The 23,761-nt window shown below is 29.1% G+C and overlaps 4 protein-coding genes across 4 annotated transcripts in view; 2 read left to right on the top strand and 2 right to left on the bottom strand.

Moving 5' to 3' along the window:
* Positions 1–1,835: 1,835 nt before the first annotated feature.
* LOC123298174 (chromosome-associated kinesin KIF4-like) lies at positions 1,836–8,847 on the top strand. Its single transcript, XM_044880102.1, has 8 exons — positions 1,836–2,037; positions 2,249–4,375; positions 4,819–4,903; positions 5,823–6,334; positions 6,407–6,577; positions 7,174–7,386; positions 7,458–7,561; positions 8,311–8,847. Exons 2-8 carry the CDS (start codon positions 2,249–2,251, stop codon positions 8,369–8,371), a joined length of 3,273 nt encoding a protein of 1,090 aa, XP_044736037.1. The 5' UTR covers positions 1,836–2,037; the 3' UTR covers positions 8,372–8,847.
* A 443-nt stretch (positions 8,848–9,290) lies between these two features.
* Positions 9,291–12,375, bottom strand: LOC123297900 (glycerophosphodiester phosphodiesterase 1). Its single transcript, XM_044879723.1, has 6 exons — positions 12,075–12,375; positions 11,454–11,629; positions 11,262–11,367; positions 10,990–11,082; positions 10,705–10,931; positions 9,291–9,694 (listed from the first exon to the last, which is right to left on the bottom strand). Exons 1-6 carry the CDS (start codon positions 12,372–12,374, stop codon positions 9,409–9,411), a joined length of 1,188 nt encoding a protein of 395 aa, XP_044735658.1. The 5' UTR covers position 12,375; the 3' UTR covers positions 9,291–9,408.
* A 1,537-nt stretch (positions 12,376–13,912) lies between these two features.
* Positions 13,913–16,878, top strand: LOC123297521 (ras-like protein 2). Its single transcript, XM_044879214.1, has 4 exons — positions 13,913–14,187; positions 14,511–14,598; positions 15,611–15,798; positions 16,211–16,878. The coding sequence occupies exons 1-4, from the start codon at positions 14,083–14,085 to the stop codon at positions 16,430–16,432; spliced, it is 603 nt and encodes a 200-aa protein (XP_044735149.1). The 5' UTR covers positions 13,913–14,082; the 3' UTR covers positions 16,433–16,878.
* Positions 16,879–20,933: 4,055 nt separating this feature from the next.
* The window catches only part of LOC123297356 (myophilin), a 33,897-nt gene continuing 31,069 nt past the window's right edge, over positions 20,934–23,761 (bottom strand). Inside the window, exons 2-3 of the mRNA XM_044878986.1 lie at positions 22,204–22,545; positions 20,934–21,218 (exon numbers count right to left, since the gene is read on the bottom strand). Of these exons, the coding sequence (XP_044734921.1) occupies positions 21,048–21,218; positions 22,204–22,545 (513 nt within the window). The 3' untranslated portion in view covers positions 20,934–21,047. The remainder of the gene's footprint in view (positions 21,219–22,203; positions 22,546–23,761) is intronic.

Below are 23,761 nucleotides of genomic sequence, written 5' to 3' on the forward strand. Positions count from 1 at the left end.
CTTATTAAAGTTTTTATACAAAATAAGTAAAATTCTATCACTTTTATACAATAATAATAATAATAATAATAATAATAATAATAAAGGGTGTCCCAAGATTAACGTCTGATTTGAACTTCTTGCGTTAATTTTGAAACACTCCTTTATAAAACACAATATATACTTTCTTATAATAAATAGTACTAACTAAACCATAGAGATATGAAGATAGTGAATGCTAGCCTATAAGTGGATGCGATATGATGAATGGGAGGGAAGACTGCCAGTTAGTTCCCATGTATCCTTGTCATAGTCATATGTCATAATCATATGATGCATAGAGATTTTGTGTAATGTATACAATATCTAGCCAATGACATATAAATTAGACAAGGGCGCATATGAACAAACTGACAGTCTTCTCTTTCATTCAGCATATCGAAAATTTTGGACAATGGCGTTCTCTATGAATAATATTCTATGCCTAATACCGAGCTAACGTATAATCTTTATTATTAGCAATTGCTGGATTAAAATACTGACTGACTAATAACATATGATAGGTAATTGTTATAATATTATTTTGTACATTAAGTCAGACTGATGAGTTAGCCAGATGGCTAACTGGTTCGTAGACCGATCAATCAATATGTGGACTAGTCGACGAATCGGTTGGGCTCGCGGTTCATCAAATAAATTGTCGTCTAAATAGCACAATGATTTTCTACTTACACCCAGCGTACAAAACTAAATAACAAACTTAATATATCATTTTTACTATAAATTTATTTATAAGCATAACGTTATGAGAATATCGCTATTTACTTTACCACTTTAATAAAACATTTTAACAAAATACAATATTACGTTCTTTCGTTATGTCAGTGATAAATAGTTATCGTATTATTATAAAAATATTTATATATACTTTTTCACATTTTTATAGCTAACTTATATAAGTGGACATTAAGCACGGATTTATTTATTAAGCTTTTTAGTTATTATATTTATTTCATAATGTAGGATCTTTCAATAAGAATGATACTTTTTAAAATTTGAATAAAAAACCAAAACCAAGTAACAGGACTTCATTTGAATTTGTTTAAATTTTTGTCTTCACATTTCAAAATTATTGAAGTACTGGTATTTGCAGTGACGTAACTATACCGTTCATGGAAGGCTCTCGAGAACAGCGATTCTTAAAGAAATATACAAAAGCAACAATGCGTTTATAAAAGTAAAAAAAAAAAGGAGTAAAACAAGGTGATATCTTTTCCAAAAAATGCATTCCTATTTTAATCCATTTTAACCATTTATTGTTTTCCAATCCCACTTATAAGGTGCTAATGCCATGTTCTTCCGTATTATTTTCGTCATTTTGACCCCAAAAACTACCACTCTTATTGAACAACCCCATATTCTAAAAGAAATACATATTTATTATTAATTTAATGGGTTTTTATCCAACCATGTATAAATTACAAGTGGGGACTCAGATAAGGGCAATCACGGAAATTGACGCCATGCAAAAAGTAGCAACATATTAAAATGTAAAATGAAGTGGATATCTTTTACTCGTGGCGCTGACATGTTAGCGTTAAAACCCCTCAAATGTCGGATGCTTGGTTGGATATAAAATATGTATATGCTCAAAGTTGAAAGTACAGAAAAATTATCTTATTAGATTTTCGTATAAAAAATTATTATAGTGTGAGATCCCCCTTATGATGTGTAACTATGCAGTCACCCTTAATGCAAACTAACAATCTTCTTGAACTGCGCATAATGTAAGTTTATAATATTTAAGTTAACCAATAGCAACGATCAGCGAACTTCTAGTTTACAATTCTATGAAGTTTATGTAAGTTTTAACGGTTATGTAAAAAAAATTGTTTTTTAATGAATATTATACATTTTTATAATAAAAAAGATTGTGAAAATAGTGATTTCTTAATTAATAAAATTATGTAATTACCGTGATTTGTTTTAAAAAACCAATAAAAATATTACTTGAAATAAATAACGGTTTTTAAAAAGTGGCATTTTTTTTTTACAAAGGTAACAAACTTTTATAAATTTTGAAGGTGTAGCGGGAGAATAATTATTTACACATGTCGATCTAGTAATCCATAGTTTTTGTTTGCAAATATTATTAAAATTTACACACATATTTTTAAGATAATTTTATAACAGATATTCACCAACATTATTTTATTATTCAGGTAAATGTAATAAAATATTATTAAACAAAACAAAAAACACTTTGTAGATGGCCGAGAGTGGTATAACATCAGTTCAAGTAGCATTAAGAATAAGACCCCTTGTAGAAAATGAAATAGCCAATGGACAAAAACGTATATTGGAAACGGTTGACGGGGAACCCCAGGTGTATGTCAAAGAATCAGAAAGATCATTCACATTTAATTATGTATTCGATGCAAATGTATCACAAGCTCAATTTTACAATTGTGCTGTTAAAAATATGGTTAGCTCACTATTTAAAGGATACAATGTTACGATATTGGCATATGGACAAACTGGTTCGGGGAAGACACATACTATGGGTACGAGCTATGTAGGTGATGACATTGAACAAATGGGTATCATACAACGAGCTGTGAAAGATATTTTCGAAGCAATTGATTTAGACGTAGATAATAATTTCCAAATTAGTGTATCATTTATGGAACTGTATCAAGAGCTTTTATACGATTTACTGGCTGATAAAACTCGTGATCAATGTGTCGTTGATATTCGTGAAGATGTTCGAGGTGGTATTATTGTTCCTGGTTTAACCGAATGTACTGTGACCTCCGCAACCGAAACCATTGCGTGTTTAACAAAAGGTTCACTTGGACGAGCAACTGGTGCCACTGCAATGAATGCTCAATCATCAAGATCACATGCGATATTTACAATTTGCATCGAAAAGCAAAGTAAAAATGATTCAAACGTTGCAACAACTGCGAAATTTCATCTAGTCGACCTGGCTGGTTCAGAACGACCGAAAAAAACGAAAGCCACTGGTGAACGATTTAAAGAGGGTATTAACATTAACAAAGGTCTTTTGGCTCTTGGTAATGTTATATCAGCACTTGGTGAAGGAAATCATTCTTATGTCTCGTATCGAGATAGTAAATTGACGCGCTTACTTCAAGATTCCCTTGGTGGTAACTCAATTACATTAATGATCGCCTGTGTTAGTCCAGCTGCCTACAATTTAGATGAAACAGTGAGTACTTTACGATACGCAGATCGTGCAAGAAAGATTAAGAATAAACCGATTATTAATCAAGATCCGCGTGTAGCGGAAATTGCACGATTACATCAACAATTACGTGAATTACAATTAATCACGTTAGAACAGGGCAATAGTACAAGTGTAAATGAAGAATTACATCGTTTACGTCAAGAAAACGAACAATTATTGGGTTCAAATGAAATGTTACGAATTAAAAATCGTAAACTTACCGAACAATTACATTCGGCTATATCGGAGAATGCTTGTATGTTAGAACGATCGTTAATTACCGAAACGGCTCATGATAAGCTACAGAAAAAATTATCGGAGTTAAATGAAGAGTATAGCACGTTAATTACGAATACACAGCTTACTGAAGAACAATCATCGGCGTATAAAGAAATTCAGAATAAAATTGAAGATTTACGTAAAGATCATCATATTTTTCAGACGGAGGTCGTAGATCATGATGTACATAGCGCTATAAATAATGCCCCACCCGATGTAATATCTGATGTAACGCCACTGTTTAATAAAACCCACTTATCTGTGATAAACGAAGCGAATGAACAGATGACCAACGAATACCAAGAGAAACATGTTCAACAACAGCTAGAGTACAGTAAACAATTACAAGCGTTAGCCTGTGAACTGGCTATCAAAGAACGTTTAGCATCTGAAATCGAAGCGAATACTCGTAAAGCACAATTAATTGATATCAATTCGTTACAAGAAAATGAACAGAAAATTACAGCATTGGAAAAAGAAAAAGAGGAATTATTACAACAATTAAAACAAACACAAACTAAAGAAATTACATCGAAATTAGCGGAACAACGTCGACAACGTGTTAATGAGCTTGAATCACAAATCAGTGAGCTTAATAAAAAAGTACGAGAGTTATCACATTTGATAAAATTACGTGAGAAGGATGAACAAAAAATTAAACAACTAAATAATGAGATAATGAGCATGAAACAGGCAAAAGTGAAATTGGTGAAAATGATGCGATCCGAATCGGATAAATTTAAACAATGGAAAATTCAACGAGAACGTGAAATGAGTAAATTAAGAGAACAAGATCGTAAACGAAAGAATGAAATGATTAAAATGGAAAATATGCATGCGAAACAACAAACGGTTTTAAAACGAAAAGTAAGTTTTATTTATTGGTTTTGCCAATGTTGTTTTTTTTAAATAAAAGGTCGTATAAGTCGAAATTTACGAAAATTTAAAAAAACCTCCCGACAAATGCGATTTATATTCCTTGTAAACTGATTTTTGGAAACTTAGCTATAAAATGTTCTCAATCAAGGCGGTTCGACCGTTTAGGGGCTACGATGCCACTGAGAAACACACAGACGCACAGATAAACACTTTAAGGACACTCTTCATTAAATTACTTTTCAAGCAAAAAATCAAAATCAGTTCATCCGTTTAGAAACTACGATTCCACAGAGACAGACACACATAGCGGCCAAACTAACCCCCAAACATAACATCCCTCTTTTTGCTTTGGGGGTTAATTAATTGGAAGTTATGTTAATCAAAATAAGCGTTTTGAATTTGTACTAATTATTTCTTTTCTTTTTATACAGGTTGAGGAAGCTGCCGCAATCAATAAACGTCTCAAAGATGCGTTGGCATTACAGAAAACTGTACAAAACCGTCGGGCTGCAAATGGTATGTGGAACAACAAAATCACCGATTTTTTACTCCAATTTGTTCTCTATACGGCTTACAAAGTTAATATTTTAGATTTAATGTGAAATTACTAACGACGTATTCTTACACAACAAAAGATCAATTTTATTTTTGTAAAATAATAAAAATTTTCGTATTGTGAATCTGTGTTCAGCAATGAATTAAAATATTTTCAGATTTTAGAGCATTGTCCATTCTTTTTATTCTTAACTTTAAGGGGTCATTCTGGTATTAAAATAGAATGAAATAAGCGGTTTAATATCGTTCCGTTGTTTGTTTGAACTTCTTAATCATTGTCTATCTATCGAATAAAGAAAATAGTCGAAAATTCGATTAAATTATCAGATCAAATATTTCGGCAACATTTAACTTAATTTTATAGAAAATTTTTAAGATATGCTGACCTAGAATAAAAAAAGGAACTTCGAATTAAATAGCTTTGTGTTAAGGCAAGTCGATCAGTAAATTCATATAAAATAGAAACATAAGAATTTCCTTATCAATTTTTCACAAAATTTAAAAAAATAACAATAAAAATATGTAGAAATTACAGCACTAGAGTTGCTCTTTAGATAAGAAAAGATAATGGACCTGTTCTATAAATAAAAGAGAAAAAAGATACAAAATTTGTAAGAAAAAATTAAAAACAGAACCATAAATGAAAATACAACGTGTTTCATAATGATTGCATACATACAGTCGTATAGAGAATAAAATATGTAGAAAAGCCCTGGGAAATTTTCCCTGCGTTTTTTCGTAGCGAAATAAGCGTATGCATTTTTTACGGGTCATCCCATACACAGGCTGTTCTTTGTTTTAACTTGACATGTGCTCGAAACTCGGAAAATAATTTTTTTTCATGAATTATATTTAGACGAAAAACAATTTTTTTTTAAAGGAAAAGTTGAACGCGTACAAAGTTGGGTGTTACAAGAATTTGAAATATTAGTCAGCACAGCCGAAGCTGAACGAACATTAAAATCTTTAATTGAAGAGAAGAAATTGATATTGCAAGAAAAAGACGAACTAGAAAAACAATTAAATGAAAACGATGGTGAAACTGAAGAAGTGATCCAAGAAAAACGTAACCGAATGAAAGAGATCCTTGAAGATATAGAATTACGTGATGCTCAAATTTCCGACATGAGGCAAAAAATACAAGATTCTGATCAAGAAAATAAATCTAAAACACGATGGGATGCGATACAATCGATGGTTGACGCAAAATGTGCACTGAAATGTTTATTCGAAATAACGGCTGATTATAAAAAAGAACTTCTTGCTAAGGATTGTGAACAACGCGATAAAATCAATGCACTACTCGATAAAGTTCATTCGTTGACTGCGGAGTTAAATTTGAAATGTATCGAATTGGAGCAGCTCAAAATGAGAACACCCGCCCCACCCCCGGTAATTACATAAATGTTTTACTTGAAATGTATTAAAAATTTTTAATTAAATCTTTCATTTTTTTCTAAATAGCCCAAAATTGGTCAAAAACGAAGGCGAAGTAAAATTCATGAGGCATGTATTGATGAAGACGATGAAGAGGATCCGTTTTTGGATTACGATTCTGATCAAGATGTTAAACTAGATGATAGCAAAGATCCGGATTGGCAGAAAACACCAGTTGTACAAAGAATAACCAGCAAAGTAAGAATTAGCTTATTTCTTGGACGTTAATATGTATGTAGTACAGGTTTAGAATTTTCATATATAGTGTGTCCCCGGATAGAGGTAATTATACTTTTAAATTTCCTTATTTTGCATTTTAAGAAAAAAAGTCATTCTTTATAAGAAGTTTTGCTTATTCTGAAAAGTATGTAGGTATATTTAAAACTTCTTCTTTTTTATAAGTTGGCGAAATGTTACTAAGAAAAGTTACTCGTAATTAAAAATTATGACTCTATACAAAATATCAAGGGACATACTCTATCCGGGGACACACTGTATAAAAAAACGATTAGGAGAAAATAGTAGTTTCTAAACAGTAGTTTTTTAAAATAACTTTCTACATATAAGTTTTTTCAAATTTTTTTTTTTTTTTTTAAACTGCTATTTTTCTCCTAATTATTTGCGTTGGAAAACCGAACAGGTTAATATTTTTCGCCGCACATACTGCCCTAATGGGTAATAACTAATGTTCAAATAAAGGGGATATATGTGCTCAAAAATTTAAAACGAAAAACTTTTATAGATTAGACTATTATCAAAAATCAATATTCTAATAGTAAATTAATTTTTTACAGCGACAAACTATGAGAATAAAACCACATAATTTAACGGAAAACACAAGTAATCCAATGGATTCAACAGTACCGTTAAAACGTTCATCGAATGGAACAATTAAATGTACTTGCACAACCAGATGTGAAACAAAACGATGTTCGTGTCGAAAATTTTCTAATTATTGTTCATCAAATTGTAAATGCAACAATGATTGTGTCAATAGAAATAATGATGTAAGTTGCGTAGATGAAAAATTAAATCAAATTTTACTATTTTTTTATTGAATAATTATTTTGTATTTCAGAGTTCAAATAATATGGAAACAGATTCACCACTTAACGGAGTTTCATCTACAGGAATAGAAGAAAATAAAGAAAATGAAAATTCATTAAATGGAACTGATAATAGGTAAGTTCATTTTATGTTGCTAATAGGGAATATTCATGAAATTTAAATTTGGTTCAAATATTTTTATTCCGTAACTTTAATAACTGGACATTTTAACTAAACCATTATTTTAGTAATTAATATCTTTTTAATTACTTAAAATTAATTAATAAAAGTACAAATTCAGTGAGGGCATTTAAAAATTTCTAAAACGGAAATTCAAATTTTTATACGGACGTGACATCAAATTACGGGCTTGTCAAATTTGTTGACATACTGTATGATATTAATTACTTACATTTTATATGGTATTTCATTAAATTATACTATTCTACGGCTTTTTATTAGAAAACTTAATAATAACGAGTGTAAATTCTGTGTTGTAACTTCATTGTTTTAAAGTGTAAATTATACATTGAACTGTCAAAAATTTACAGATCACGTACTTATACGTCATCAACAGAGAGCACTAAAAAACTGCGTTTAAATATCTCAAAATTATAATGTATTTTAAATATTTTTTTACACTTAAATACAGTATTTATATTTTTTACTTTTTTATAACTGTGTAAACAATGAATTCAAAATATAAAAAAAATACATGATTATTCCCTATTTACGAACTCTGCCTAAATAAATAAAATTATGAATATAAGTAACTTAGAACTTTACTCACTTTTTATCCCTTATATTTCGATGATCTTAGAAATGTAAGAAAACTATAAATATCAATCCAAGAATTAACTAATAATTTGGACTTTTCTTTACAGCTTAAGCGATAATGATGGAAACAAAACTTTTGTAAAACGGCCCAAAAAATACTTCAGCTAGTGCTCAAAAACATTTTTATGTTGTCCTAGTGACGCATACAACGGTGATTCAAATAAGACTTGTATAAAGATTTAATAGTAGCATTTATCTAACTCTGGGATACATGAGCGATTAATTTAACATGCTAAATATTTGATGGCTGACATGTATGTATATTAGTTCGAAGAAAAAGATAAAAGGGGCATTCAACAGTTTTGGCTTTTTTTCGGTCGAAAGTACATACTTGCTGCTTCTGCCTCAAAACAGAAGCAGGAAGAAAGTATGTACTTTCGTGGATAAAGAAAATATTATTTGCGGGTGTCCGAGTCACGAAGTTCAGTATTACAAATGTATTTAGATTTTAATTTCTTGTAAATTCGTCGTTATAAAAGCCATGTCAGTATAACCGATAACGACTGTGCTTATGCGTGAAAATTGCTAATTTTTATGTACAAAAGAAACATGAACGGCATACGCTCAAACATTTTAAATTAACGCTCAGGTATCCCTGAACTTAGTACTTATTTTAATTTTTTAGTTTATTTTAGATGTTTTTTTAATAATTTTATTTAATTGTACAACAAAAACTTGACAATTTTTTTAATATAAAATATTTTGAACATACATTTGATAATTTTTTTTCATTTCCCTCGATACTATTTCATTTTTTCAGGATTTACGGGAATATAGTATTCCTAAAGATTTTCAAATCTATAAATTACCATTTTTGAGAAAAGAAAAAATGAGTTACCCATACGGAGTTCCCCACAGTTCATTGGAGAACTGAGGGGGCAGTGAGGTACCGGATAATTAAAAAACCAAAATATTTTAAATAGTAAGCTGCTTCAATTTAATTATTTACTCAATAATATAATACAAGTTTACAAATAGGTTTTAAAAAATAAATTATTGCTAACTTATTTTATTAAAAAATATATCCATGTATATTTATTTCATTATTATTTAAATAACTTAAAACTAATTTTTGGTATCGAAAAAGTTTTACTTTTATTTGTATCTTTGTTCTACAGAAAACCAATTGATCGGCCCGAATTCATTTATTTAGTTTTTGAATCTTCGTTGCTTTCGTTAACAGTCGAATTAATAATATGATTACTTATGCTTTCATTTATTAGGCTTTTATTACTCGACGATGAATTATTATGTACTAGATTTGCAATTAATTGATCGTTATTACTATTATGTGCTGTTGTTTCCCCGATAAATGTATCGGTTAAATAGGTTATTTTTAGACATTTTGCACAGTATAATTTTTCGGCTGGTTGATTTACAGTCCATGCCATTACACGTATATTTCGACTACGCCAAAATCTTACTCTCTCCCTGAAAAAAAAAGATGAAAATTATTGTTTAAAACATTTAGTAACTCTTTCGGTGCAGAAAAATTTACGAAGGTGTTAATTTATGTCGGCCTGAAAATGTGTTAAAGAAAAAGACGCAAATGAAACATTTGTAACTATTCCATTCTATTTGCGTTGGGACAGTTCCTTTGAAGAGCATTTTTTATTTCGAGTACTCCAACGATCATTTTCTTTGTGCATGGTTCAACGCAAATCAAAATGAATCTTCCAGTGCTATAATGTTAAAATGAGATTTTTCGAAACTATTCCGTCGCCGGGAGAGTGAAATCACCATTTGAAGAAAGTAGGAATGGATTTCTTCGAGTTATCGGAATAACTTGAGTTATTTCGATTATTAAGCGAGTTATAGTCGCTTGAAGAATAGAATCTTCGAGAGAAGGAAGGAAGACTTATAATTATGGAGGGTAGAGATAAGAAGAACCATATCTGTATATAAAAAGTGTCAATCAAATGCCTCAAATTGATGGCGTCACAAGTTGTTAGAGAAGGATAGAGAAGTTCACATCAAACACATAGTAATAAGAGTAAGAAAAAGCTGATTCTCCTTATCTCTAACGTCCATATTTAAAGCCTAATGTTGTAAGTCCACAACAGGTCGAAATTTCGCTTACACGTGTAGCAACGTGTAAAACCTCTCCTTGCTGGCACAACACTTTAACGGAAATTTTGTACTTAAAATTGATGCAGATTATATTCTACTGTATATTTTTCTACACAAGGTAGAAAACTTTAGGTAGTCTAACTAGATTTTGCTCCACATTGAACAAGAACATTTAAACATTTTCTGTGGCACTCTATAAATAAAAATTTGGAATTTTTTAAGTTACACCCTATATTTTTTAGGTGTGTAAACAAACTTGATGACCTAATGTGTTACAAATTTTTAAAATATTCATGACTCATGATTGCGATTAAAATGGTATTAATTAAATGTAAAACAAATTTGACCCTGTAATTATTTGCATAACTTACATGCTAATCACATCTTTATGTAACAATATAACTGAAAGTCCAATCATTTCAGCCACCCATGGATGTAAATACTCCCATAATGAATCCAATATCAGCATACATCGATGAGCTACAAAATTTTTCGATCGACGTTCGGCTGGTCCAGTTAAGGCAGAATAACTTCCATGTGAGAAGAAATATGGTCGATATGCCATTGAGCATGCTATTTTTGGATTAGTACGACGAACCTACAAAAATTAGATAAAAAATATGGGTTCGATAACTTAACATTTTCCTTGTTCTTACCTTATACAAGGCAAATGGATTAAATCCAGAGACCAAGGCTCTTTGATATAATTTAGGTCGTTTTTTAAATGTATCCTGTATTACATTAAGTGCCTAAAAATGAAAACCTCGTATTACAATCAAAAATTTCCTACATGATCGAACCTGCAAAAACCTTATTGGATAACGTGATTTTTTTGTCAATCTATCGAATTATCGGGGTTTTATTCGAAAATACTGCCATAATTTTCCGTATAAGGCTTGTGCATGGTCTATTTTCCTAGAAAACTTACGGTTTCATTCGTATCTTTCAAATCGATAATAACTCGAATATCCGAATCCATAATATATTCCATTGCATCGTCAAATTTTGCAATTTTTGTATTTGGGAAACGCTCTCTAAAAAACAATATTATTTCTCGAAATATAGCGATACATATGTATGTGCGAAGCAAAATAAAGAGAACGGAAAAAGTTTTTTTTACTTTAGTGGATGTTTTTGTGATAAGTCAATTTTACTTAATTCATTCCATCGTAGATCTTTTAGTTTAGTATTCTTTCCCGTCAATCTTAATAGGTCGTTATCGTGGAAGACAATTGGAACTCCATCCGTGGTGATACTTAGATCTAGCTCGATACAGATACAGCCTTTATTTTTGCACTGAAAAAAAAAAAACAGAAATTAATCGTTTATGGCTGTTTTGATTTATATGCACAAAAACAATATTCATAATAAATATTGTGTTTCAGGTGGTGTGTTAATATAGATATCTTTCTTCAACGACCAATACTATAACTATAGTCGTTTCAATTTTCCAATTTTTTGAACAAGGTAATTTTTGAACAAATATTATTACAATCTATAAACATACTTTTCTGAGACCAGGGAAGGAAAAAATTGTAGAATTTGTGCGCGATTTTTAGTACCCAATATACCATCGAGCAAAAGCAAAGTAATTTTTATAATTTTAGTTTTTGGCGCCACATAAATCATATTATCCGCTAAAATTTGATAGAGAAAATATGCATAGATGGCGTAATAATTCAATTTTCAAATTCGTAAAAAGCATGAAATTTTAATAAATGGACAAACAAAAATTTCTTACATTTTTAAATGCAGCCAATGTATTTTCGGGTGCATCCAAACCAGCACCACGATGTGCAATTGTGCGTATAAACAACGAACCATCGTCATCTTCACATGGATCACGCCCAATAATTTCTTCAACATATTTTTTATCAGGAGGTTGTAATTTTAAAAACAGTAGGCCTATGAAAATTGCAATAATTAAAAGTAATGTTTGATATATTGAAAACACAATCTGTCCCAATATAAACCACGATCCATACAAACTTAACCAAATAACTATACAAAATTTAAACATATCTAAATATATATGATCCATTTTAAATATTTATACAAAATACAACAAAAAGTTGAGTTTAGTGCACTGTATTATAAAAAGAATTTAATATATCTTTCTTGTTTGACTTTTTTATTTAAAAACATCACTCGACAAATGCGCAAACGCTGTCTTAAATAAATATTGATTAACTAATAAAAACCTATGAAGTCATTTTGTTAATATGATAAATAATAAATTTAATTTATTAAATGAAAATTGTAATAAAAAATATTGGTACTCTTAAACAATGTTGTCGCGACTCCACTGGTTATTAAAAAATATTTAATTTTTTGATAACGAAGCATTTTTTTATATATTTGTACAATCATTCTTTATCAGACACTTGGGAACATGTGACCAAAAAAAAAACATCAATTCATCATATTTTTGATTAAAGATGTTCGATTAAATCAAATGAAATAATAACATTTATAAATCAAGGTAAATGTTAATTTATATCAATTGCATAATTTTAACTGTCAATTGATAATGACGGCTGATTGACATGATAATACAAGGCAAAGTTTGAATTTCACTTGTGGTTTGTTTATTCTAAAGGCTTGTTCTCAGTAGTCAGTTTATGACAATGATAGAGACGGTACGTTAAGAATTACATCACCATTCTTTTGGTGTATAACTTTCTTGGATTTATAACTAATGAAATAAATTTGAAATCCCTTCCTTACCCTCCCCCTTTGATTTTTGTCAATAATTGAATAAATTAACTTTGATTTTTGTATCACGAAAGATATTCAGATTATGATTGCCCCTCTGTTAAATTCTAATAAAATATAATTTTAATTAAAACAAAAAGTAAAATATTTCCCATAAAACTATCTTTTTGTGAGATGTTTTGAAGTTATCTTCTTAAGAAGTTCAGACTACTTCAGTTTCAAACAACAAGAAATTAGATGGTACCCATAGAAAGTATCTAAAAGCCGCCTTAAATGTTAAATGTAAGATATTTTCTAGCTTTTTTAAATGGGACTTTTCATTTAAAATCTGAATCTGATTCTTTTTTGTATTGGACAGATGTCAATCAAGTATTTTAGTTTAAACGTCCTGTTTGATAAAGGTAAAATATATTAGATTTTCTTTAGTTGGATAGTTTTTGACAACTGTCCAAAACAAAAGCAAATCCATAAAAAGGTAATGAGCGTATTTAAATATCAGATGTTAAACTTAAACTAAGGCTAAATTAAGTTGATTAAATTGAAATATTCATTACCTTTATTTTTATTTCGTCTAAATCAAAACATCAGTTATCACATAACCTCAAAGAATGACAAATAATCATAAGAAGAAATGTACCGTCAACGGAGATGACGTATACATCTTTGCAGCATCTCTGATCTCTGAGGTGATTATTGTAGACAAGGCTTAAGAAATTCGAAGTTTTCTTTAAGACAATAAATTACTTCGAAGATTTATCAAGATTTCTGTTTGAATGAATGAATTTTTTTAAAGTGAAATTTCTATGACGGATAAAAAACTATAAGAAGTATTTACTTTTTATATAAGCACAACACAAATTAAATAAAGTTGTGTAGGACTTAGTACTGTGTATGAAGGTGTGTCATGTAGGAGTTAAAATAAATGTTAACATAATAGTAGACATTATTGCGTGATTTTATTCTCGTCCTGTCAACTGACACAACGAATGCCAAAATTTTTAGCATAGTACTAATAAATCTCAAGTCAAAATAGTATGTCCAAAATCAATGACAGACAAAGTTATTCCCCAACATATAAATTAGTTATTGTTGGGGGTGGTGGTGTTGGAAAATCGGCAATTACTATACAATTTATTCAAGTAAGTTATCATTAATTTAATTACTTTACAAAAAAATTTTTGTAATTTCAGTTAAGTTTACCATAAAAGGAAATTTTCATTTTTGTTTCTAAAAAGTTTTTGTTAAAAATAATTTAATTAATATTTTTTCGTGATTTTTATGTGATTCGATTTTGCTTTATTCAAATTTTTTTATTGATACGATGTGTGAAAATTTAGTATTTTAATAATTAGTTTTCATATTTTACTCAGTTCCTAAAATAGTTTTGAGGTCATGTATACATTTCACTTTTTATTATCATTGTGATTCATAATTAATTTTGTTTTCAATTTTTTTTTTAAAGAGCTATTTTGTAACCGATTATGATCCAACGATTGAAGATTCTTACACAAAACAATGCGTTATCGATGATATACCCGCTAAATTGGACAGTAAGTTGAAGATTTTCTGTGTTTTCTATTCTGAATTTAATCTATTAATTTTTTCAATTTTATAATGAATCAATTTTCGATTTTATATTACCCTTAAAAAAAGTTTTTTACGAAAATATTATGTGGTAAAAAATATTTTTCGATTTTTACGTTTTTTCAAAGGGTAAAAAATTCAAAAAAACCTTGAAAAGTCTTCAATTTGAGAAAAATTCATGTTGTTAGGTAAAAGGTAACTCAAAAGTAACTAAAATCTAGTTAAAATTTGATCCGTCTTATGGCCTTAACTTGCCCTCGAATCCGATAATTTCAAGTTTCAGAGGGTCTAGGAGAGCTTATCTCGAAAACTGCGTCAAGTGCTCATTTAGAACCGATTTTCGTAATATTTTAGTCCTAATTACCCTAAAAATAAGTTTTATACGAAATTTTGTTTCAAATCTGAAAAGATTCATGTTATTTGGTAAAGGTACCACAAAAGTAACGAAAATCTAATTTAAAGTTTGATCTATGTTTTTCAAAATATGTTTGATTTATATCTTAACTTGCTCTCGAATCCGATGATTTCAAATTTCAGAGCGTCTAGAAAAGTGTATCTCAAAAACTGCAGATCAAACATTCATTTCGACCAGATTTTCGAATATTTTAGGTCGCAATTACCATAAAAAGAAGTTTTTTACGGAAATCCATGATGAAAAATATTTTTCGATTTTCCATTTTTTAATTCCTTAATCTATGGTTTTCAAAATATAGTCTTTACTTGCCCTCGAATCCGATAAAGGGCCTGAGAAAGTGTATTTCGATAACTATATAAAATGGCCATATTTTTGTGAAAAAATAAGTCAAAAAATGTTCGACTTTGATATTTTTTTCAATAGGGGTAGCGGAAATAATAACACGTTTGGAATTTTTATATTGCATGTTTTATGTTGGTAAAAATAATATAATAGTAATGGGTTTTTCCTTCGAGGGTGATTACAATATGACTGACTAATGGTTAAATTTTTGTGTGGTTTAGTTTTGGATACGGCTGGACAAGAAGAATTTAGTGCAATGCGTGAACAATACATGAGATCTGGTGAAGGTTTTCTTTTAGTATATTCAGTGGCTGATCATTCAAGTTTTGAAGAAATTTATAAATTTCATAAACAAATATTACGAGTTAAGGATCGCGATGAATTTCCAATGCTAATTGTGGGAAATAAGGTAATTAGTCTTTTTTTGAAAGAATAATTCATCTAGAGTATATTTAAGTAAATTTTTTTTAAAATTAATAATTATTAATAAGAAATAGTTTTATTTTTGAATAAAATAAACGATTTGTGATTGATTGTGAATCGGAATCTCGCTAAATTTACATTTATCGGCTTGTTTCCATGTAAAATTATAAAGTTGAGAGATAAATCATTTAACATCCTGCATGTTATTTTATCATTTCTCCGTGCGATGGCGTTACTAAAACGATATGTTGACGTCACGGCCGGTTGAATTTACAGTTTCTAGGTGACGGATTGCTTGCAATAAACAAACAAAACACTTTCAGATTTCGTGCTAGGGAATCAATAGCAACATCTCTTATTTAATTTACTTTAATTAAAATTTTCCGCATAATTTTCAGGTGGATTTGGATCATCAACGTGTCGTCTCCGTTGAAGAAGCACAAAATATGTCACGACAATTAAAAATACCATACATTGAATGTAGTGCAAAATTACGAATGAATGTTGATCAAGCATTTCATGAATTAGTACGAATTGTACGAAAATTTCAATTATCTGAACGACCTCTACTGAAACAGAATCAAAAAGGTAAATCAAAACGAAGATGTTGTTTACTATGAGAGAGCGTAGCGGCAGCGAGTTAAACCGACAGCAAAACCGATTCATTTTCAAATAAATCCCACAGTACACATCATATATACATACAATACATATAAAATACATATATAATTACTACAGAGTGTAAGAGGCAGTGGTGGATTTAAGAAAGAGGGCAATTCTTTCTCGTTATTCAATCAGGGTAGTGATTGACCTTGAAAATCGGCAAATGTCAGAGAATTTTAAGATTTTGTAAAATTTAGTTTAGTCATAGAATTTCAATATCGTCAGGGAACATTATAAAACCACATTCTTGAGTCTCTAGGATTCACATCTGTTTCTTCATCAATATCTCGGAATGTATATGATGTCCTGACATCAGTTAAAATAGGGTATGATCGTTAGTCAAAAATAAATCATGAAATTTGAAAAAAGTTAAAATTTTTGTAAAAATATACTTAAATATTCTGATATCGAGTCATAAAAGCACATTTTTCTTGTAAAATATTAAAATTAAAAATCGTAATTTTTAAACTGTATATCACGTGACCTAAAACGCGGGTAAGCCCTGCTGTGATGTCATAGCGGTATGAGTCATAGACCATCAGTTAGTTCATTGTAGACAGCTGAGTATAATATATACATAGATAGTAAGTATTTATATTTATTTTAATCAGATGTCTATGAATATATCTGTCAAACTTATTTGTGTTATTTCATATAGTGATACCTATATTACGTCATCAAATTGGATGCCCGCGTTTTTGACAGTTTAAAAAAGGTTTAAAATTTAATTTAAATTTTTGGCAAGAAAGCGTGTGTATTTTTCCGAAATAATTTTTTTTAAATTTTGAAGTACTTTTTCAAAAATAGTGGAATACCCTATTACAAAATCTTCGTTTTTACATTCAATATACCTAAATAAATGTAAAATAAAAGGCTGATTCTGCTAGAGGAGTTTTCTAAGGGGACCTAGGATGTAATTACTTCTTTGACGAACGCTTAAATCCACCACTGATAACAGGAAAAGAAAAAAACATTTTTCAATATCGTATTTTTGAAAATGCTATCAGTAGTGGCCTTATTTTTCAATATATATAAATATATTAATGAATTTTATTGATACTAATACTTTTTAACAATATTTTATATATTTTTATGGATAATTATTTTAAAAAAAACAACATAGAACTCAAATATATTATTGAGGCTCTAGGTTCTCAATAAAAACTCAAAAACAAATAATTGTATAACGCTTTTAAACAAAATAATAGTTAAATTTTTATATTTGTGACATATATATAACATTAATGACGTCATTTGATTTAGTTCGTTTACATTAAATATGTATAATATTATTTAGAATTAACCCTTCAAACTGATCATCGTTCGTACCACAATCTTGTAATGAGAGAAAATCTAACGCTATTGCGAAAGCATTCCTTGCGGATAATGACTTTGAAAACATTGTGTATCTACAGAAATAGCCGAAGTCACCCGAATTGCAGTTTTTTTAACCGACTTTACTGAAGTGACGAGAAAAATTCTCACAGCTATTAATAAATATATTATTGTTTTGTTTTATATTTTGAGTGTTTAATGTGAAAACTTCAAGTGATCATTCTATTTGAAATAAAAAAGAAGTTTTAACATTAGCATGAGAGAATCTCTCTACGCAAGCGGTTCTGAAGGGTTTTAAATATGTATATTATTATGTAGAATTAAGTACATTATTAATTTGTTCATCGATGTTTATACTGAATTTTAGATTGTTGAAATTATAAATATGAACCTTTAAGATCGGGAACTTTTTATTAATAATAATAGATGAGAGATACAAGTTCTTTAAGTATTGCCGACGTCAATTTCTAATATCTTTGACATCATATTTATTAGGTCGAATTTATTAGGAAAAGGTAAAATAATTGGGTGAATGAACTTGGATGTTGACAGGAAAACGAAAGCCTGTTCTTAACGCAATTTAGTCAAGACAAACGTTGTCATTGTAGTAATATGGACAGTTCTATTTTTAAAAATATACTTCTTTGTCCTAAAATATAGTTAAAATTTTATGCATCGTGTGTTTTAAAAACCAGCCATAAATAAGAGAACTAATTGGACGAGGACTTAAACCAGCCTTAAATAAAAGAGGCCATTGAACGAGGACTTAAAATGACTGTGCTCGTTTTAATGGGTTCAATTTTTCTTTTGAGATCGTTGAATACAAGTTAAAGAAAATGCAATAAATTGTCTACACTATGTTTAACTCGGCATATCTCAGCTACTAGATTTTTTAGAAATTGCTATTAAATAACTTTGAGACGTGTCTTAAAATTTCGAAAACAATTTTAACTGATTAATATGAATAAAAATTTTGTATACAATTTTAGAAGTTTTTAAGTACTAAAAAAGTGGAATGAATGAATTTCAAAGAGTCAAGTTTGCAAATCATTGCAAAAATTAGTAAAGAAATGAAAAATTACATACTTTTCTGTGTTCATATCCAACATATCGTAGTCTATTAATTAAGCATCGTTTAATTAAAAATATCGTATAATTTTAATATTCGAGGTAATTTCGATTGATTAGTGAATTTCTAATCATTTTACTGAAGAAAGTAATTGGATAGCTGTTAGGAAATCATGGCAACAAGTTATTTCGATTTCTAAGCACTTATTATTGATGTGTAAAACTCGTCTTATGCCATTTTTCGTATTTATAAATATATCTAGTCCGAATTAGTTAGAAATCGTAAATAAACTCAGCTATTGATACTAAAACAATCTTTAAGATCGGTACACATTCGATTCCCGATAGCCTAATTTTCTACAAACAAGTTAAGAACACCAAGTAAAAAAGCTTAAAATATCGTTTAGAAGCGCTGAAAGCCTGTAAGCTCAAAAACGAATGCATACTTTTATAAATCGACATTCAAAAATGGTAATTCGCTTAAAGTTTATGTCAATAATCTAGATTTAGTGTACACATCTATGACGTTATTATTTTGTTAAGTTACGTTTTTATTATTTACTTAATTTGTTTAATCAATCCGTACTCAAAATATTATTAAAAAGTGCTTTCGGATAAATAAGAGCTTTAGGAGAATTGATTCTAATTGAAGGGTACGGAATACTCATTGCACAAGGTGTAAAATGGCATCTAATTATTTTGTTTTTCTCATTGGCATTACGAAATTTTATTAAGCTGTATTCTTTTGCGTGTTAAATTTGTGCAAGTGAGATTTACTATGATGTTAAGGGCGTATATTCATGAGACTTGTTATTAGAGAAAGAACAAAAAAAGGAATAATTTTAGAAAGAAAAAGTATACTGTTATCTTAAAATAAACAGAAAAAATATATACAACTTAAAATTTATACAATTTTCTATTCATTTAAAATTATTTAAAATTTACATATTGTTTCCTTATAAACGCACATAGCAAAACAGGTTGGCGAATAAACGTCCTTGAATTCCGTTTGCAAAGATGTTAATAGATAACTTCAAATATCATATCAGTTAAAACTCAAAAGGACACGCTACTTGTCTCATAGCACAAAATTATTTTTTAAAAATGCCAACGATATAAAAATTAAACTATAACTGAATAATATTTATTACTAATAGTTAATAATAATTATGTCTGTACCTAAAAAAATGAGCTATTCAATTTTCACAAGTAAACTTTTATTATTAAAACAAAATATATACATTATTTTTTAACCAAAAAATTTTTTTTTTGTTTTTATTATAATTATCCCATTTTTTCCTTTAAAATCCCCTTAGAATTTGAGTTATTCGAGTCAGATCTACTAATCTGAAGACCTAGAAAATTTAAAATGATGTTTTATTATCGGGCAATTAAGAAAGTACCGTTCTCGCAGGCATCGCACGGTTGTGTAATTATCCCTTCAACTTTTAAAAATTGTAAAAAAGGATGTGTGCCTAGTGTTCATAGAAAACTTTTTTAATCTGTCATCTATCTATCCTTGTCTATTGTGAGTGACATTTCGTTTAGCCACTAACTTCATGATGTTAAAAAATTGTAAATTTTGCATCAATAAAGGTGATATGTTGGCTAATTCATGTCCACAGGAAAATAGAATAATACAAAAAAACTGAATTACACTAGAAAATATATTTATTTTTTTAAATATAATGCTTATAAATTACAATTATTAAATAATAATATATAGATTGGCACAAAATTGTGCAAACATTTTTTTTTTTTTAATATAACATTTTGATTCCAAAAATAATTTCTTTGATTTAATAAATTTTGTAACTTTTTTTTTTAGTAACGTATAGGGAAAATTCATTTCAAAATAAAATGTTAACAAAAAACGAAGAAAAATAAACGAATTAAATCGAAAATAGTCAAAAATTATTTTAAAAAAATTAATCCAAAAATTCTTGAAAAAATGGAATGTTAATATATTTCTGGTCAAAATTTTAAATTCTACGAAGTCGTCAAATATGAACAATTATATATATATTTTTCTTTAAAATTTGTGTGGTTTTTTTCTTGGCTAGGCCATTTATTTTAATTTTTGTATACTCTTGTAAATGTAATTGAAGATTTTTTGTAGTAATTCGTCAATTTTTTGTGTGTGGTTTTTTTTTTTTTTTTTTTGTAAATTTACATGTGTCTAGTGTTGCCGAAATTAATACCAGATTGCGTAGCCCCTTTGTTGCTACCCATTTGTAGACCAATTACACCTTGACCGGCACGTAATTGTTCTTCGGTGAAATGGCGTTCGTTCTTTTCGGCTTCTTTTGGTCCAATATTTGGTTTTCCATATTTACCAGCCTGAAAAATTAATAAATGAAGTTAAAAAAATTATTTATTTAATAGTTAAATTTTTCTAGACTTTAATTCTAAAAGTTCTAAATCCAGGTGTAATATTTGGTAGGCATGTAAAAAAGTCTAGAAATTTGAGAGGCTGTTTATAGAACGTAACAACTTTTTCCTCTACAAAAATTTCCATAGCTGGGATATTAAAAACTTCAAACAACATTTTGTTCCGTTTCTCGACTCCTTAAAAATTGTTATTTTCAAAGTAAAGGTGCACAGAGAGAGTGTAAGAGCTCAGGAAATGAGCTTATGAAATGAAATAAGCTTTAGTAAGTTTTTATGCTTAAAAAATCAAGGAAATGCTCTTTCTTTCGATATTTGTGCTTTGTGAAAATAATAATTGACCAACAAAGAGTGTTAAGTGGCCTAATTGAAGTTTTTGACGATAATGCTTAAGCTCCGGATCAAATAGAGCCTCAAGACCCTAATTTGACTCCGCCTATCTTATTCTAGTTCCCAAAATTAAAATTGCCACTTTGTAGTATTCGTTTTAATTCGTTCTGAGTTTATGATTAGTTCATAAAACAAAATTTATTGAAGCAGCTGAAGACTTTATTAGAGTGCGCTTATCGTTTTAATTAAAAAAATCAAATTGACTCGGAAATGACTCGACTGATGAAAGTGTTACCTCTAAATTCGTTAAGTCGCTCAAGACGTGAAAACCAATCAAGCATAAATGACAGACGTTTTTTCTAACGAGAACTTGTGCGGAAGCAAAGACAGAGAATTGACAGAGAAATATAACATAAGCGTCGTTGAGAAAACAAAAAGTATTGCAATTTTCAGGGTTTAGTTCGAAATAAGATTTTGCGAGCGGAAACATCGAGGAAAAGGACAAGGAATATAAAGGAAATTGTAGGCCATAGATTAAGAATAGAAAGAGCCTTAGCAAGTTAGAAGTCGAATAATAATTCATTGGGCAATGATTTAAAATACTTACTTTTCTACCTAATGATTGTAGACAAATTACAACCGAATTTAAATTTTGTCGTTCCCATAAATCTACCGTTTGGAATGTTTCTTGATCTGGTACACCCATCGCTTTAGCAACTTCTAAAAATTTATTTATATTCTCCATACATTTAAATGCCATTGTGCTTTCGTTTATTTTTTTTACGGATCCTGGTTGCATTACATTCACTAATTTACACAAGATAACACCATTTTTGAGTACTTCATAGAAATTATCCATGTCACCACTTGTGCTAATATTTTCATCTGTTATTATTTTTATCCATTCCAGACATTCGGCTGCCAATTCATCGCTGTATTTACTATTAATCTGTAACAAAAAAAGGCGATATTATTAGAGTTCTTATTTTTTGGCTACGGAGTAATAAAAATTTTATTTTAAGTGCGAATTCAATTTTATACGTTATTAAATGTCTAACCACCGGAAAATTGATAAGATAACAAATAATTGCAAAATTCAAGTGTATTAATGTGGAAAAACAAATACATCAAATCAAAGTCTTATTAAGAAAAATAATTGAAAAGTTTTTATCACATTTGTTGAAAACCAGAATTTGTTTATTGCTTTAAATCAAAGAGAGTATAAGATAAAGGCGAAGGCTCCCATTACTGGCAATATTAAAAAAAGTATACGAGTTTCAACGCCTTTGGTGATTGAGTCCAGTCATAAACGCTCTTCAACTCCATAATTTTGTTCAAAAAAAATTCTGTTAGCAGAGCGTAGTTTCGATCTAAGGACCTCTGGGCAATGAGCTCAGCACGCTTCCACTGCTCTGTGTACTAATATCGTAATAACATGTACTGATTCTGTTGTAAATACAGTAGTATTTACAGGACCGAAATACCAGATGGGATTCTAGCCTGTATACATGACCTTCTCTTGCTTATACTCATTGCTTTAAATTATGTTTATGTTTTGTTTTTCTGGTAGCCTAAGCGCCTTGATTTTGATGGATTTGACAAGGCGTCATTTGACGATATATTAGGTACTTTTTAAATGTTTTTACTGTTGGCAGTCGAGGACTTACATAAATAAAATAAATAATGCACCTTCTCTAGTTTTTTTCAAAGTGGAATTATCATGTATTTCAAAAGTCATACTCAATTCTATTTTTTATTGATAAAACTTAATTTTGATGAGACAGTGTTTTTTGAAAACTTTCTCTACCCATAAATATGAGTGAATTTTAATTTGAACAATGCCGTATATTATTTTCAATTTGAAATAATATTTTTTTGCCGCCTACATAAGAAATAGTGTTTACAAAGTATACACAAAGACCCGCATTCAAGTTAATAAATACACCAGCTGTTTTAAACTCAAAATAGGTTTTTTTAATACGATAATCGTTAACCGAAATTTAAAAGAATTTTGAAAATTAATTTTTATATCTTTGGGCAATTATGATGAAGTGTTATTGATAGATAACTTTAAATAATCATTATTTAATTATTTGCCAGAAGTCGAAAATTCAGTCTTCGTCAAGCAGCGAATGTTCGATAAAATCGCATGCTATTCAATAGGG

Source organism: Chrysoperla carnea, chromosome 4, assembly GCF_905475395.1.
Source record: "Chrysoperla carnea chromosome 4, inChrCarn1.1, whole genome shotgun sequence".
NCBI lineage: Eukaryota > Metazoa > Arthropoda > Insecta > Neuroptera > Chrysopidae > Chrysoperla > Chrysoperla carnea.

Bases quoted from the DNA above. Each gene is read 5' to 3' on its own strand.
- LOC123298174 (XM_044880102.1), top strand. From the start codon at position 2,249: ATGGCCGAGAGTGGTATAACATCAGTTCAAGTAGCATTAAGAATAAGA. The intron at 4,376-4,818 runs GTAAGTTTTATT...CTTTTTATACAG, and splicing joins AAACGGTTTTAAAACGAAAA to GTTGAGGAAGCTGCCGCAAT. The intron at 7,562-8,310 runs GTAAGTTCATTT...TTTTCTTTACAG, and splicing joins TTAAATGGAACTGATAATAG to CTTAAGCGATAATGATGGAA.
- LOC123297900 (XM_044879723.1), bottom strand. From the start codon at position 12,374: ATGGATCATATATATTTAGATATGTTTAAATTTTGTATAGTTATTTGG. The intron at 11,630-12,074 runs GTAAGAAATTTT...TTTTTTTTTCAG, and splicing joins CATTGGCTGCATTTAAAAAT to TGCAAAAATAAAGGCTGTAT. The intron at 10,932-10,989 runs GTAAGAACAAGG...TAATTTTTGTAG, and splicing joins ATCCATTTGCCTTGTATAAG to GTTCGTCGTACTAATCCAAA.
- LOC123297521 (XM_044879214.1), top strand. From the start codon at position 14,083: ATGTCCAAAATCAATGACAGACAAAGTTATTCCCCAACATATAAATTA. The intron at 14,188-14,510 runs GTAAGTTATCAT...TTTTTTTTAAAG, and splicing joins TTACTATACAATTTATTCAA to AGCTATTTTGTAACCGATTA. The intron at 14,599-15,610 runs GTAAGTTGAAGA...TGTGTGGTTTAG, and splicing joins TATACCCGCTAAATTGGACA to TTTTGGATACGGCTGGACAA.